The 17610-nt window shown below is 32.7% G+C and overlaps 1 protein-coding gene across 1 annotated transcript in view; it reads right to left on the reverse strand.

Annotated features, from left to right (window-relative positions):
• Positions 1–12545, reverse strand: part of LOC128169992 (multiple epidermal growth factor-like domains protein 6) — a gene marked incomplete at its 3' end in the record, with an annotated part of 76230 nt that extends 63685 nt beyond the window's left edge. Inside the window, exon 1 of the mRNA XM_052835995.1 lies at positions 12361–12545. Within this exon, the coding sequence (XP_052691955.1) occupies positions 12361–12448 (88 nt within the window). The remainder of the gene's footprint in view (positions 1–12360) is intronic.
• Positions 12546–17610: the final 5065 nt, after the last annotated feature.

A 17610-nucleotide genomic window follows, 5' to 3' on the forward strand; every position in this document is an offset into this window, starting at 1 on the left:
TCGAAGATGTTCTCTATATTTTCCTATGTAAAACTTGATCCCCTCCATTGTGGCCCCACCCTACCCCCAGGGACTATGATTTTAACAAACTTGAATCTACACTACCTGAGGATGCTTCCATTTTAATTTGAGCTTTTCTGGCCTGATAGTTTTTGAGAAGCTTTTTGAATATTTTCTCTATATATTCCTTTGTAAAACTTGAACCACTCCATTGTGGCCCCACCCTATCCCCAGGGACTATGATTTTCACAAACTTGAGTCTACACTACCTGAGGATGCTTCCACTCAAATTTGAGCTTTCCTGACCTAATAGTTTATTAGAAGAAGATTTTTAAAGATTTTCTCTATATATCCCTATGTAAACTTGATCACCCCATTGTGCCCCCCCCCACCATCCCCCCAGGGATATGATTTGAACAACCTTGATTCTACACTACCTGCGGATGCTTCCATTTTAATTTTAGCTTTTCAGACCTAATATTTTTTGAGAAGAAGACTTCTGAAGATTTTCTCTATATATTCCTTTCTAAAACTTGATCCCCCTATTATTGCCCCACCCTACCTCTGGAGACCATGATTTGAACAAACATAAATCTACACTACATGAGGATGCTTTCATTTTCATTTGAGATTTTTAAGCCTAATAGTTTTTGAGGAGAAGATATTTAAATTTTTTCTCTATATATTACTATGTAATACATGATCCCCCAATTGTGGCCCCACCCTTTCTCCGGGGACCATGATTTGAACGAACTTGAATCTACACTATCTGAGGATACTTCCACTCAAGTTTGAGCTTTCCTTGACTAATAGTTTTTGAGAAGAAGATTTTTGAATATTTTCTCTATATATTCCTATGTAAAACTTGATCCCATCATTGTGACCCCACCCTTCGCCCCAGGGATTATGATTTGAACAAACTTGAATCTACACTATCTGATTATGCTTTGACTCAAATTTGAGCTTTACTGGCCTAATACTTTCTGGGAAGAAGATTTTTGAAGATTTTCTCTATATATTCCTATGTAAAACTTGATCTTATCATTGTGGCCCCACCCTACCCCCAGGGACTATGAGTTTAACAAACTTGAATTAACACTTCCTGAGGATGCTTCCATTTTAATTTGAGCTTTTTTGGCATAAAGGTTTTTGAGAAGAAGATATTTAAAGATTTTCTCTATATATAATAACATAATAGTTTTTGAGAAGAAGATTTTTGAAGATTTTCTCTATAAATTCCTACGTAAAACTTGATCCTATCATTGTGGCCCCACCCTACCCCCAGGGACTATGAGTTTAACAAACTTGAATTAACACTTCCTGAGGATGCTTCCATTTTAATTTGAGCTTTTTTGGCATAAAAGTTTTTGAGAAGAAGATATTTAAAGATTTTCTCTATATATAATAACATAACAGTTTTTGAGAAGAAGATTTTTGAAGATTTTCTCTATAAATTCCCATGTAAAACTTGATCCCCCCATTGTGGCCCCACGCTATCCCGGGAGACCATGATTTGAACAAACTTGAATCTACACTACCTAACGATGCTTCAATTTTAATTTGAACTTTTTTGGCATAAAAGTTTTTGAGAAGAAGATATTTAAAGATTTTCTATATACATTCCTTTGAAAAACTTAATCCCCCTATTGTGGCTCCACCCTACCCCCTGGAGACCATGATTTGAATAAAATTGAATCTACACTACCTGAAGATGCTTCCATTTTAATTTGAGCTTCTCAAGCTTAATAGTTTTTGGGAAGAAGATATTTAAAGATTTTCTCTATATATTACGTTGTAAAACTTGATCCCCCCATTGTGGCCCCACCTTAACCCAGGTTACCATGATTTTAACAAACTGGAATCTACACTATCTGAGGCTGCTTCCACTTAAATGTGAGCTTTTCTGGCATAATAGTTTTTGAGAAGAAGATTTTTAAAGATTTGCTCTATATATTCCTATGTAAACCATGATCCCTCAATTGTGGCCCCACCCTAACCCTGGAGACCATGATTTTAACAATTTTCAATCTACACTACCTGAGAATGCTTCCACTTAATTTTGAGCTTTTCAAGCATAATAGTTTTTGAGAAGAAGATATTTAAAGATTTTCTCTATATATTCCTATGTAAGACATGATCCCATAATTTTCCCCACCCTACCCCCGGGGACCATGATTTGAACATACTTGAATCTACGCTCTCTGAGGATGCTTCCTCTCAAATTTGAGCTTTCCTAGCCTAAACTTTTATTAGATGAAGATGTTTAAAGATTTTCTCTTTATATTAATATGTAAAAGTTGATCCCCCTATTGTAGCCCCACCCCACCCCCAGGGAGTATGATTTTAGCAAACTTGAATCTACACTACCTGAGGATGCTTTAAGTTTGTTCAAATCATAGTCCTTGTGGGTAGGGTGGGGCCACAATAGGGTGTTCAAATTTAACAGAGGAATATATAGAGATATTATTAAAAAATCTTCTTAAAAACGATTAGGCTTAACGAACACTACCGGAAAATGCTTCCATTTTAATTTGAGCTTTTCAAGCCTAATAGTTTTTGAGAAGAAGATATTTAAAGATGTTCTCTATATATTACTATGTAAAACATGTTCCCCCAATTGTGGCCCCACCCTATTCCCGGGGACCATGATTTGAACAAACTGGAATCTACTCTATCTGAGGATGCTTCCACTCAAATTTCAGCTTTTTTGGCATAATAGTTTTTTAGAAAAAGATTTTTGAAGATTGTCTCTATATATTCCTTTGTAAGACATGATCCCCCAATTGTGGTCCCACCCTAACCCTGGAGACAATGAATGAACAAACTTGAATGTACACTATCTGAAGATGCTTCCTCTCAAATTTGAGCTTTCCTGGCCTAACTGTTTTTGAGATGAAGATGTTTCAAGATTTTCCCTATATATTAATATGTAAAATTTGATCCCCCTATTGTGGGCCTAGCCTACCCCCAGGGAGTATGATTTGAACAAAATTGAATCTACGCTATCTGAGGATGCTTCCACTAAAATTTGAGCTTTCCTGGCCTAATAGTTTTTGAGAGGAAGATTTTTAAAACGATTTTTAAAAAATTTCTCTATATATTCCTATGTAAAAATTCTTCCCACCATTCTGGCACCACCTTACCCTAGGTTAAGATGATTTGAACAAACATGATCCAGCAATTGTGGCCCGAACATACCCCCGGGGACAATAATTTGAACGAACCTGAATTTACACTACCTGAGGATGCTTCCATTTTTATATGAGCTTTTCAAGCCTAAGGGTTTTTAAGAAGAAGATATTTAAAGATTTTCTCTATATATTACAATGTAAAACATGATCCCCCAATTTTGGCCCCACCCCATCCCCGGGACCATGATTTGAACAAATTTGAATGTACACTACCTGAGGATGCTTCCATTTTAATTTGAGCTTTTCAAGCCTAATAGTCTTTGAGAAGAAGATCTTTAAAGATTTTCTCTATATATTACTATGTAAAACATGATCCCCCAATTGTGGCCCCACCTTACCCTAGGTAACCATGATTTGAATAAACTTGAATCTACACTATCTGAGGATGCTTCCACACAAATTTGAACTTTCCTGACCTAATAGTTTTTGAGAAGAAGATTTTTGAAGATTTTCTGTGTATATTCCTATGAAAAACTTAATCACCCCAAATGTGGTCCCACCCTACCCCCAAATACTATGATTTTAACAAACTTTAATCTACACTATCTGAGGATTCTTCAAGTTTGTTCAAATCATAGTCCCTGTGGGTATGGTGGGGCCGCAATAGGGGGATCAAGTTTGACAGAGGAATATATAGGGATAATATTTAAAAATCTTCTTCTCAAAGAGTATTAGGCTTGACTTACACTACCTGAGGATGCTTCCATTTTAATTTGAGCTTTTCAAGTTTAATACTTTTTTGAAAAGAAGATATTTAAAGATTTTCTCTATATACGTATTACTATGTAAAACATGATCCCCCAATTGTGGCCCCATCCTATCCCCGGGGACCATGATTTGAACGAACCTGAATCTACTCTATCTGAGGATGCTTCCACTCAAATTTGAGCTTTCCTGGCCTAATAGTTTTTGAGAAGAGGATTTTTAAAGATTTTCTCTTTATATTCCTATGTAAAACTTTATCCCCCTATGGTGGCTCCACCTTACCCCAGGTTACCATTATTTGAACAAACTTGAATCTACACTATCTGAGGTTGCTTCCACTCAAATTTGAGCTTTCCTGGCCTAATAGTTTTTGAGAAGAAAATTTTCGAAGATTTTCTCTATATTTTCCTATGTAAAACTTGATCCCCTCCATTGTGGCCCCACCCTACCCCCAGGGACTATGATTTTAACAAACTTGAATCTACACTACCTGAGGATGCTTCCATTTTAATTTGAGCTTTTCTGGCCTGATAGTTTTTGAGAAGCTTTTTGAATATTTTCTCTATATATTCCTTTGTAAAACTTGAACCACTCCATTGTGGCCCCACCCTATCCCCAGGGACTATGATTTTCACAAACTTGAGTCTACACTACCTGAGGATGCTTCCACTCAAATTTGAGCTTTCCTGGCCTAATAGTTTTTCAGAAGAAGATTTTTAAAGATTTCCTCTATATATCCCTATGTAAACTTGATCACCCCATTGTGCCCCCCCCCCCCATCCCCCCAGGGATATGATTTGAACAACCTTGATTCTACACTACCTGCGGATGCTTCCATTTTAATTTTAGCTTTTCAGACCTAATATTTTTTGAGAAGAAGACTTCTGAAGATTTTCTCTATATATTCCTTTCTAAAACTTGATCCCCCTATTATTGCCCCACCCTACCTCTGGAGACCATGATTTGAACAAACATAAATCTACACTACCTGAGGATGCTTTCATTTTCATTTGAGATTTTTAAGCCTAATAGTTTTTGAGAAGAAGATATTTAAATTTTTTCTCTATATATTACTATGTAAAACATGATCCCCCAATTGTGGCCCCACCCTTTCTCCGGGGACCATAATTTGAACGAACTTGAATCTACACTATCTGAGGATACTTCCACTCAAGTTTGAGCTTTCCTTGACTAATAGTTTTTGAGAAGAAGATTTTTGAATATTTTCTCTATATATTCCTATGTAAAACTTGATCCCATCATTGTGGCCCCACCCTTCCCCCCAGGGATTATGATTTGAACAAAGTTGAATCTACACTATCTGATTATGCTTTGACTCAAATTTGAGCTTTACTGGCCTAATAATTTTTGAGAAGAAGATTTTTAAAGATGTTCTCTATATATTCCTTTGTAAAACTTGATCCCCTCAATTGTAGCCCCACCCTACCCCCAGGGACTATCTTTTTAACAAACTTGAATCTACACTATCTGAGGATGCTTCCACTCAAATTTAAGCTTTTCTGGCATAATAGTTTTTTAGAAAAAGTTTTTTGAAGATTTTCTCTATATATTCCTATGTAAAACTTGATCCCCCCCCCATTGTGGCCCCAACCTACTCCCAGGGACTATGATTTGAACAAACTTGAATCTACACTACTTGAGGATGTTTCAATTTTAATTTGAGTTTTTCTGGCATAATAGTTTTTGGGAAGAAAATTATTAAAAACTATCTCTATATATTCCTAAGTAAAACTTTATCCCCCTATTGTGGCCACACCCTACCCACAAGGACCATGATTTGAACAAATTTGAATCATTACTATCTGAGGATGCTTCCACTTAAATTTGAGCTTTCCTGGCCTAATATTTTTTGAGAAGAAGATTTTTAAAGATTTTCTCTTAATATTACTATGTAAAGCTTGATCCTCCCATTGTGGCCCCATCCTACCCCCGGGGACCATGATTTGAACAAAGTTGAATCTACACTATCTGAGGATACTTCCATTTTAATTTGAGCTTTTCTTGCCTAATAGTTTTTGAGAAAAATATTATTAAAGACTATCATTATATATTCCTATGTTAAACTTGATCCCCCTATTGTGGCAACACCCTACTCACAGGGACCTTGATTTGAACAAATTTGAATCTACACTCTTTGAGGATGCTTCCATTCAAATTTGAGATTACCTGGCCTAATAGTTTTTGAGAAAAATCTACACTATCTGAGGATGCTTCCATTTTAATTTGAGCTTTCCTGGCCTAATAGTTTTTGAGAAGAAGATTATTAAAGATTATCTCTATATATTGCTATGTAAAACTTTATCCCCCTATTGTGGCCACACCCTACCCACAGGGACCATGATTTGAAGAAATTTGAATCATTACTATCTGAGGATGCTTCCACTCAAATTTGAGCTTTTCTGGCCTAATAGTTTTTTAGAACAAGATTTTTAAAGATTTTCTCTTAACATTACTATGTAAAACTTGATCCCCCCTTTGTGGCCCCACCCTATTCCCGGGGACCATGATTTGAACAAACTTGAATCTACACTATCTGAGGATGCTCCCATTTTAATTTTAGCTTTTCTGGCCTGATAGTTTTTGAGAAGAAGATTTTTGAAGATTTTTTCTCTATATAGTTCAATGTAAAACTTGATTCCCCTCTTGTGGCCCCTCCCTACCCCCGGGGACCATGATTTGAACAAAATTTAATTTACACTACCTGAGATGTCTTCACACAAGTTGAAGCTTTTCAGGCCGAATAGAAGGCCGAGAAGAAGATTTTTGAAAAATACGAACAAATTTTCAATAATTCTCAATAATCTCCTCTTTTAAGAGGGCGTGGCCCTTCATTTGAAAAACTTGAATCCCCTGCATCTAATGGTGCTTTGTTCCAAATTTGGTTGAAATCTGCCCAGTGGTTCTTGAGAAGAAGATGAAAAGTTTACAACGACAACGGCGACGACAACTACAGACAACGGACAAATTGTGATCAGAAAAGCTCACTTGAGCCTTTGGCTCAGGTGAGCTAAAAAGTGTTATGTTGTAAACCATTCTACATTTTTTTGTGAATGATTTCCAAGGATTGAATTCAATAGCAACTAATTTAACCGAGTATAAAATCATATAGGACTTTTTTTTCTGATATTTGATTTGTTATCGCTAATTGAAAAAAGTCCGATTGGATAAAAAAAAAATACATACATTTATATATATGTTTGTAATTTATTAACATCTGTTTCTCTTATTTAATTTACCTGCAATAGACCAAGAGAGAGTCCATTTATTTTGAATAATAGTATATATAATTTTTTATTGCTTGTATTTGTTGCTTATAGATTTTACTTTGATAAAAAAGTCATTTTATTATTATATAGCATCTTCAGTTTAAGTGCGTTACCGTAAGCAAGCACTAAGTTATTCAATGACTATATAAAAAATACTATTGTAATAAAATGACACTGAAACTATTATTAATTGTCTTAAAAATAAACAACATAGTATACCGACCAATCTCTTTTGCAATATTAACATATACACACTGACTGGCAGTATGTACATTTTTTTTTAATACTTATAACTTATGTGTAATTACTGAAAACAATAATTGTTCATCTATAAACTTTAAACATGTTCTACTCATATAACTTAGATGTTCTCTCAATAGATCAACTTAAACACTCTGGGTGCACTTCATTACCATCTTGACACTCATATCCCTGCCATCCGGGGTTACACCCAGAATCACAAGAACCATTGAATCTATTACAACCATCACAGGTGTCGTTACATCTGTCAGCACAATCTTGTCCAAAAAGTCCGTAAGGGCAAGCTACAATAAACACATGGATTATGAAGCAAACACGTCCATAGAATCCGACTCTGGCATTCTGTCATTGAATGATAGAAATATTGGCGACTAACAGATGATTGGAGGAGACGACATTACTATTCGGTCCCCTCCAGTCAGTTAACTTTTATCATATTATTTTTAGAAGGTAAATGTACATCATAACAACATTATATGAAAGGTGTATTGATGTATGTAATATCTAAATCTGATAAATTAATAATTCTGAACTATATCAAAGAAGTTTAAATTAATTTCTCTTGATGAATTAAATTGTGTTTTGCTTTAAGGGACTTGGACACGATTTAAGTTTAAAATTTTCAAATATATTTTTTTTAAATTTAAATGGCTAAAATGGTTAATATGGATATTTTTAATGCTTCCTCACAGTTTGAAATTCAAATATCGAGTTACAAGCAACATACATAGTTTGATATTCTTTATTTTGTAAACAAAGCTCACGTCTTGTTATTTTTTACATATGTGTTGTATTCATAAAAGTTTCTATTCAATTTGTGCTTTCTTTTTTTGATATTATCTATGAACACACTGAATTAGTTTATCTTTTTTCCCACAAGTCATTTTGTCAAAGAAATGTAAATTCCCTTATTTAACATTATTGTAAACAACTATAAGACTCGAGCTTTGTTTACATAACAAGAATTCTAAACTCTGTGTCTAGCATGTATCTTGCCATCGGACATTCAAATTTTGGTCAATCATTCAAAATGCACAAGTCAATTATTTTATGCATAGAAATAGAACATATAACATTTTGATCTCAAATCGTGTCTAAGTTCCTTTAAAATGATCATTATAGTGTTTTGTAGAGAGCAGGTTGAGTCTGAGGTTCATACCTTGTTGAGCGTTATTACTTACCTGTTTTACACAAGTCCCCGTGGTAACCAACATTACATCCAGTCAAACATGTTCCGTTGATATTGGAACACTGGTTGACGTCACGACAGTGTCCGCATGTTTTACTGCAGTTATCACCAAATAATCCTGTATCGCAAGCTATTTAAATGAGTATAAAGTCATATATATATGTTTTGCTGATAATTAATTTTCTAACGCCAATAGAAAAAACCAAATTGGAAAAAATAGTATATAAAAATGTTTTTCTATTGCCTGCGTTTGTTGTTTAAATTATTTACTTTGCGTTTTAATATTATATAGCATATTCATGGTAGGTGCGTTACCCTGAGCAAGCACTAAGTCATTCAAAGGCTTTATTAAAAAAAAAACATTATTTTAATAATATGACACTGAAATTAAATATTATTGTCTTAAAAAATAAACAACACTGTATAATGACCAATATCTTTAACAATATTAAAATATACACACTGACTGGAAATAAGTACACTATTTTGTTTTAAATCTTTATACTTGTGTGTAACTACCACATAAAATAGTTGTTCATCTATAAACTTCCAACATTTTTTACTCATGTAACTTAGATGTTCTTTCCATAGATCAACTTAAACACTCTGGGTGCACTTCATTACCATCTTGACACTCATATCCCTGCCATCCGGGGTTACACCCAGAATCACAAGAACCATTGAATCTGTTACAACCATCACAGGTGTCGTTACATTCGTGAAGACAATCTGGTCCAAAGAATCCGTAAGGGCAAGCTGAAAGTAATAGATAAAGTATAAATTATCATTACATCTGTCACCACATTCCTGTCCAAAGAATTCGTAAGGGCAAGCTAAAGATAAAATACATGAAGTATGAATCAAAAGCTAGATACATGTAAAATGGATGCTTGCCATTTCGTCAACTAAAATGTAAGTTAATTTTTTTCTCTTCTTTCTTAAAATATATTATATTTCCACTCACATGCTTTACATGTTTCCCCATGATAACCAGCTTCGCACCCAGTTAAACATGACCCGTTGGTGTTGACGCACTGAAATAAGTCACGGCAGTGTCCACATTCTTGTTGACATTCAGCACCATAATATCCTCGACCACACGCTATTTGAAAAATATAATGTTTACTTGCACAATATGACTTGGTTAATATTATGTAACAGTAACTAAAAATGTATGCAAACCAACATCACTAAACACTTTTCCCAGAAAAATTATCTTCTTTACTTTCACACACCTGAAAGGAAAATGTTTAAAAGTTTACAATAGATCATACATTACCTGATTTGCACAGGTAACCTTGATAACCAGGCTTGCAGCCCTGACAGGTGCCCGTTTCTAAGTGACAGTAGCAATTGGTATCTGGACAGGCGTTAGAACAGTTCGGCCCGTAAAACCCTCCAGGACATCCTATCAAAAGTAAAAACAGCCAGCACTTAAAACAATTTTAATGGTTTTTATTCATTTTAAAAATATTTAATTAAAATAGTATATATATATATATATATATATATATATATATATATATATATATATATATATATATATATATATATATATATATATATATATATATATATATATATATACATATATATTCCTCTGAAAAATAACCCTCGTATATATATATCTAGTGGATATTTATAAAATTCTATGTATTTAGCTGTAATGCTTTATGTAAATGTTTAATTTTCCACATGCTCACTGTCAAACATAAATCATAAGTCATGTCATAAATATTTTCAAACATATGGAATAATATTTAAAAAGCAAAAATTAGACAAAGCCATATTTATAGAACTACTCTGATATCCATGATAATATTTTACAGCCAAGAAAATGAAATATTGATTTGTCTGTTTTTAATTAGTATTCATAAATTACTTAATAATTAATTATTAATTACTTAATAAATAAACATGCAATGAAAAAAAGACAATCCTAATGAATTTCCACAACCAATTCTCTATAATTATTTCAATTGATTTTTAATTCATCAATGCTTTGTTCTACACCAGATTTGATCAATGATCAATGAACTTGAAAACACGTTTAACAACAAACTAATTGAAGGTAAAGTTTTCAAAGGAGAGGATGTTGACATTGTTTCACTTGGTTAGTGATTATATAATAGCTACTATAAACAATCCCTCTTGACAATTTGCAGTGCACGATATCGAGGTAGGAAAAAAGAGATGATAGACACACGTGTACATGTATATATATTCACACACTTCCTAAGATCTGATGGTCGGTCAGTGATTATATAATAGCTACTATACAAAGCCTGTCTTGAACTTTCGCAGAGCACGGTAGCGAGATTGGGAGCAAAGAGGTGACAGACACAAGTGTACTTGTATAAACACACACGTCCTCTGGTCTTGATGCTCGGCAATGCTACACAATGATGTTACATGTTGTTAAAACACCCCTTATGATTTTTCCCGTCTGTCAAGAAATAAAACAAGACAGAAAACATTTCGATTTTTCAGTTCTGAGAATTTTAAATATAAAAAACATGAGATTAAAATTCAGAATATTATTTTGCACAGTGATATGAATTAAAACTGTATATTGCTCTCCTATATTTTTCATTTTTCAAATCGAATCAAATTTTAAGATATGCGTGATTTTTTTTCTAATCCAAAACCCGGAACATTAATATAATGCATATGTGTATATACATGTATGTTACCCCGTTACCTGCATTTGTATATATGCATTAAATCATTCATTACCTGTACCATTGCTCTATATGCATGAGGGCAATTCTATACAATAATGCATATAAATAACTAAACTGGAAAATGCACACTGATAGAAGTTATAGGTCTAACCCCCCCCCTTTCGACCAAAACAATCTCTCTCTCTCTCTCTCTCTCTCTCTCTCTCTCATGATTTACCCAACAACAAAAGACAATGTTGACAACAAATATCGGCTACTTATATGAACTTCATAAAAACTATTTAATTCTATGCATCATTACACCGGGCAAAACAGTCAAAATATTGGTGATCATTTCAATCGGTGTATATGCACGTGCTGATCATGTTGTGTTATAATGGGCTTTAGCTTAGGCAGGTTACGTGGCACATATCATTGCAGATATCAGTCACTACTTCACTTTTTTAAAATTTTATTTTTTCACAATTTACAAAACACGGTTATTTGTTTAAATACATGCAATCAAATAAGCGGTTTATCGGTATATACAAGTATAACTTGATTTGTGTCAATGTTTGGTCAGGATTATTCATGTTTGTAATAATATTGCCCTCTATAAAATGCAAACTTCAAACAAACAACCACCGTCTTAAACATGAATGCTGAATATAAAGTTTTAAAAATCCGAATTATTTAAAAGCTATTTGTTCACGTTAGTGCAGGGACTGTCAGGGGCACACACAGGGAAATTCAGTGGCTTACAAGGGATGACAGAGGGTGACATGGGCTTACAGTGGAACACAGGGGATGTGTACAGGGGCTGGCAGTGAAAACAGGGGGTGACGGGGGATTTTAAAGCCTGTAGTGGCAGTCGATCACAATTATGGCACAACGGGTTCATGACCAGATGTTGCCGCTTCCAGAATTTCCTCCAATATATATGTTGAAATCGCCGGAGGCGGGGCAACTATGGCAGTTGGTTCCCTTGGGGATTCGCTAATCAATTTAATGTACATTTTTACGTTATTATTGTTAAAATGAGCTTGTACGTTAAGTTTACTCACCATACGCCGCCTGGGAGACTGCCAGCAGACAGAACCACACAGTGAGGACATCGAAGTGATACACAGAGTGTCCGAATAGGGACACCATGGTAGTGCCTTGTCGATCTGGTCAAATAAGATTACTCTATGAGTATAGACATGGCCACTCAACAGAAAAAGTAGTAACAGGAAGGTTAAAACGAGGAGGTATTATGGATTTAAGACGTAAAGAAGGCGCAGACTCAATGATCACGTGACAAAGAAGTTTAACATAAAGTAAAGAGAGCTTATTATAATATTCATCGACTAGCATACAACAAAGAAAACTTTAATTTTTTAAGATGAAATAGCAGTATTAATACAGTTTTATTTAATCTTGATTTCATATTAAATGCATACATATATCATGACTATGATATGCATTTTCTTTATTTTAAAGGGACATAGTCACAATTTTGGTTAAACAAATATTTTGATTTTGATGTTTACAGTGCTTCAGTAGGGCATGTTTATTAGGCAACCAAATTTTATTGCCATGAGTTGTAAGCAAGTTACAGAGATTACAATTCTTTGCTAAGTAAACAAACCTGCTGTTTACATTATGAATGTTGAAGTGAAAATTCCAGTTTTAGACCTAAAATGAATGTGTAAAATTTTAGGAACTGTATATTTATTCTTAACCTGAAAAAACATACAAATCAGCTTGAAAATATTTTATTGGTATATTGAACCTCTGTAAAAAAAACAAAAAAAAAAAACAGGACACGAGCCTTGTTTGCATGACAAAGAATTGTGACCCATGTATCTTGCTAATAACTCAAAGACTGACTCTTAATTTTCATTTAATATTAGAAATGCATTCTTAAAGCATTGTAAAAAATACAAAAAGAAAAATAGAAATTGACCAAAATGGTGACCAAAGCATTTTGAGTACTTATTAAATAAATAAATAAATGTATAAATAAATGATGTTGTTTTTATTATGTTGTTTTTTCAGGCAGCCGGCAGGAATCTTGAGACTTGACAAAAACAGATATGCAAGTGAAAAAATAAGATGATTGACAAAAGACTTCTATTTCCATGATAGTTTAATAAAGAGGAATGGATTGTAAAACAGACAAACACCCATTAGAACTACTTTGTCCCCTCCCAAACCGCTCTGTTAAACACTTGAATATAGGAAAGTTAGTTCTCAAATATAAGAAAGTTAGTTTTAGGTTTTGATAAAAGTGTATTTTTATTCACTCAACATGTTCTTATATTTTTGTTGATACGGTTCAATTTAATACAATTATACATATTGGTCAGAGGTAACATAGTTTAGATTAGTTCATAAAATGTATATTAATTTAATTAATTTATATTATGTGCCATATTATATTCTAAGTAAATTAGCTAAAATTGTGCTAAATAAAGTTTATATGTGTCTTTAATAGCGGTAAATACGAATAACAAACACATTATTACACCATTAGAATGATATTGGCCAAAACAGTTGTAATGGCATATACTAATAAACGAGAAAAATAGAAATGTATAATTTTTAGACTTGTATAAACAATAATTACACTAACCAGATAAAAAGTAAAAAAAAACAATGAAATAATTCATTTCGTGTTTCATGCTGTTAAAGATTTAGCTAGATTTTTAGGAAATAAAACTTTTAAGGCAGTAGTTATAAAAGTTGATTTTTTTTTTTTTTTTTTTTTTTTTTTTTTGGGGGGGGGGGTGTTTTTTTCTGTACGGTTACACACGTCTAAAAACCCTGTTTGAGTAAAAAGTAAATATTAAAAATAACTACATTATAACCAGCAAAATATATTTAATATACAATTATAAATACATGTCATATTATGTTCCCTCTGCGCCCTCTTAGAATAACACACTATTTCCTTTCGACATTGATGAACTAATTCTTTCTATACGTAACTTCTAATATACATATACGTCTAGTTTTCTGAAAACATAACATAATTTATGATATATTTACTGTTTATCATTTATGGTGAGATAAATGTTAAAGAACATTGCTTTGATTTTAGCAATCAAACAAAGTAAGATGGAAAGTTATATTTTAATAGATTGTGATGTATCAGCTGAACAAATTGTTTTTGTAAATAAACCCACATAGACAATGAACGAGGCATACGGTTGTTTAATCTTTGTTATAATGTTTTTAATAATACATGTTATTTATTAATATTTGTGGCTTTTAATGCAGGCATTGGTTCTTGGGTAAAAAAAAAATATTGATTTACAAGCTAAAGTCTTCAGCTTTCTTCTTCCTCTGCTTAACCACTATAACAATTGGGTTATTGAATAAAGAGGCCTGCATGTTCAGATAAGTACGTATAAGGAAATATACACAGCGCATGGATCCCTTAGAAGCCGCATGCAAACACTGTACGCTTTATTCTTTTAGCAGAAAAATGTTTTGTCCCATGGTTTCTAATGAAAACCTCGGTGGCTGTGTCACCCATAAATTGTGTTTAGACAGGGTATAGTACGCTATTTGAAAAAAAATTAAACATGTTTAGAGTGAGTCAATTTGAAACCAAGTCAAGTCGTCTCTTATAAAACTAAATCAAGTAGGTGTTTAAGAGTACATCAGCGAAATCAAATTAATAAATATAGAAATTAAATGTCAGACTTTATGTTGAGAATAAATGTACATCAGCTCATAAATGTAAAGACAAACAAATTATGTTGAATAATATATAAAATGATACAGTGTCAGTTTTTATAAAAAAGATTACTATGTATAGAGTATTGTAGTTTAAATGAAATATTTTATTATAGTTTCAGTTCAATATTAAATTGTTCTTTGCCTCAGATTTGTGTTCACTAGTAAATTGTTGCATGAACTTCATCTTTCATCATTTCTAATGAAGTTTTTTTAATATTATTTATAATTTTAGCTAATGTCTTAAAATAAAAAAAAATATAAAGAAGCGTATTTCGTTAACGATATGTGTTTTTTCTTTGTTTTAGGTAATGGTTAGCGAATCATTCACAGCAGCTAGATTTATTTAACTTGTCGACAATGTCTTTTTCATGACGGGGTATGTTTTATTTATATGTTATTCATTAAACTGATGTAAAACCACATGGTTAACTCCAAACCAAAACCAATACAATTTCCATATACGATAACACTTGAACATATTTTGAGTATAATATCATGTTATATTGTTCCACCAATGTATAATTCATGCGTTATGATTTTAGTGTATTTCATTAGCTGCCCCTATCAGGAATTCCCCGTATAACACAATGATGACGTAATTACCTGGTATTGTCTACCGGTGGTATCCCTCGCTTGAAAACTCTAATTATTGTAAATTTAAATTCCCCAGTTAGGAGGAGTGGGAAATTAGCTGAATGACAAAAACAAATGATGCAAAAAAAATTACAAAGCTAAATCAATTTCAGCCTTTTTTTTAAAGACATACTTCTTTTATGTCTAATTACATTAAAAAAGGGCAAATCATAACACTGGTACTTTGTTGAGATTTTTAATTTAACAACTAATAGTTTAGTTCTCTATCTGGCAATGAATAACAAACATAACTCTCTTTTAATGATGAATGTGGTTATTGCTTTGGAAATTTTCACTGATTATTCATTGACTGATTTACTTTATTAGAATAATTCATGGATTAGTAATCACTTGATTAGAATTGCACGCTGTGTTAGACAAATATACGATTTATATGTATTTATGAAATGTGTATCAAAGAGTGATACATCCTTTTTAAAACATTACGTAATTGGTTGGAAAAATACCATGCAAAAACTTGACAAGAACAGCATTGAGCAGTTTCCATGTAACTCATCCAGATGTGTTTAAAAATAAGCCTTACAAGCTTTTGAATGGTTTTTTGTTCAATAACATTATAGGTTTTTATCTCACTCAATACGTTTTTCTTAACTCTCCCCAAATTTATCTATTAAAGGAAAAATATATACTGTTACAAACATTTATATTTAAGTAATTAAAATTAGCATTGTTTTTGTATAAGAAATAAATATCACCTTGTCTGTTGTTGTGTAATATACAATTATATTTGCATTCTGGTTTATTTCCTTCTGCAGCATTCAAAAACAATATAGTTTTAATGAGAGTGTCAATTGCTGTTCAATTTTCTATTTTTCCTCAATCGTCCAGGACCTATGAACTGTACAATGAAAATATATATTATGCTATGAGACATTGTGTTTATGCCGAAGGAATGGCCTTTAAGATAGTCTTGCCAAGTCACAAATCATAGCAGCTTCCGATGGTAATGGTTTATTTAAGAGTGCATACAAAAAAGGTCTTATAAACATTTTTGCAAATTATAGTTCAGTCTGGAAAAAGTCCGTAAAGTACAATTTTGATCAGATGACTTGAGAACAATATAATTCAATATTTTTTGTTTTGTTTGTTTGTTGTTGTTTGTTTGTTTGTTTGTTTTGTTTGTTTTTTTTGTTTGTTTTTTTTTGGGTTTTTTTTTTGGTTTTCTTTTTTTTTTGGGGGGGGGGGAGGCATTGCATTCACTTGACACTATTCATTCAAGGATCACTACCACTGTAACGTGTGAACATTTAAGTGACGTGCACTCTAGAGTAAAGTATCTTTCCGGTATTGTTTTAGTAGTGGAATATAACGATTATGAATGAGTTTAACTGTTATGGTGTCGTTTTTTCCCTAGAATAAAAAGAAAAGTGGAACAATGTAATTCTCAGTGACCATTTTTATTGATAAATTATAATGTTTCTATATATTGTTAGACACATTACATTGAAATTATTGTTTATTTACTGATATATATTACCTCGGACTCTCCGTTTTCATAAACATTTCTTTTTGGGAAGATCAACACCTGACTGAAGCTACTCTGTGATTGCCTTGTTGTATGAGCTAAAGCAACAGTGTCCTAGTGTACAACAGTTCAATATATGGTTGAAATAACAATGTCCCAGAGCGAATTTTGTTGGTATTTGTCGCCGTAAATGTTTGCTTCTTATTATTCTATTACAAAATATTTGGAACTCTTCTGTGTATGGCTGCGTTTTGTTCAAATATCATAGCGATGCATTGAAATCTCATAGCATTTCAATAAAACTGCATATTATAGCATAGCAAAAAAATTGTAAAAGTTATGCATAAAATGACTGTAAGACAAATGCTTAGTCACACAACTGTCCTTATTTACCACACATCCTACTAACTGGAAATCTATTTGTACGTATCCAACATTCATATCAAAGAGGACTCCATGTGTCAGG

Source organism: Crassostrea angulata, unplaced genomic scaffold (genome assembly GCF_025612915.1).
Source record: "Crassostrea angulata isolate pt1a10 unplaced genomic scaffold, ASM2561291v2 HiC_scaffold_272, whole genome shotgun sequence".
NCBI classification, from domain to species: domain Eukaryota; kingdom Metazoa; phylum Mollusca; class Bivalvia; order Ostreida; family Ostreidae; genus Magallana; species Magallana angulata.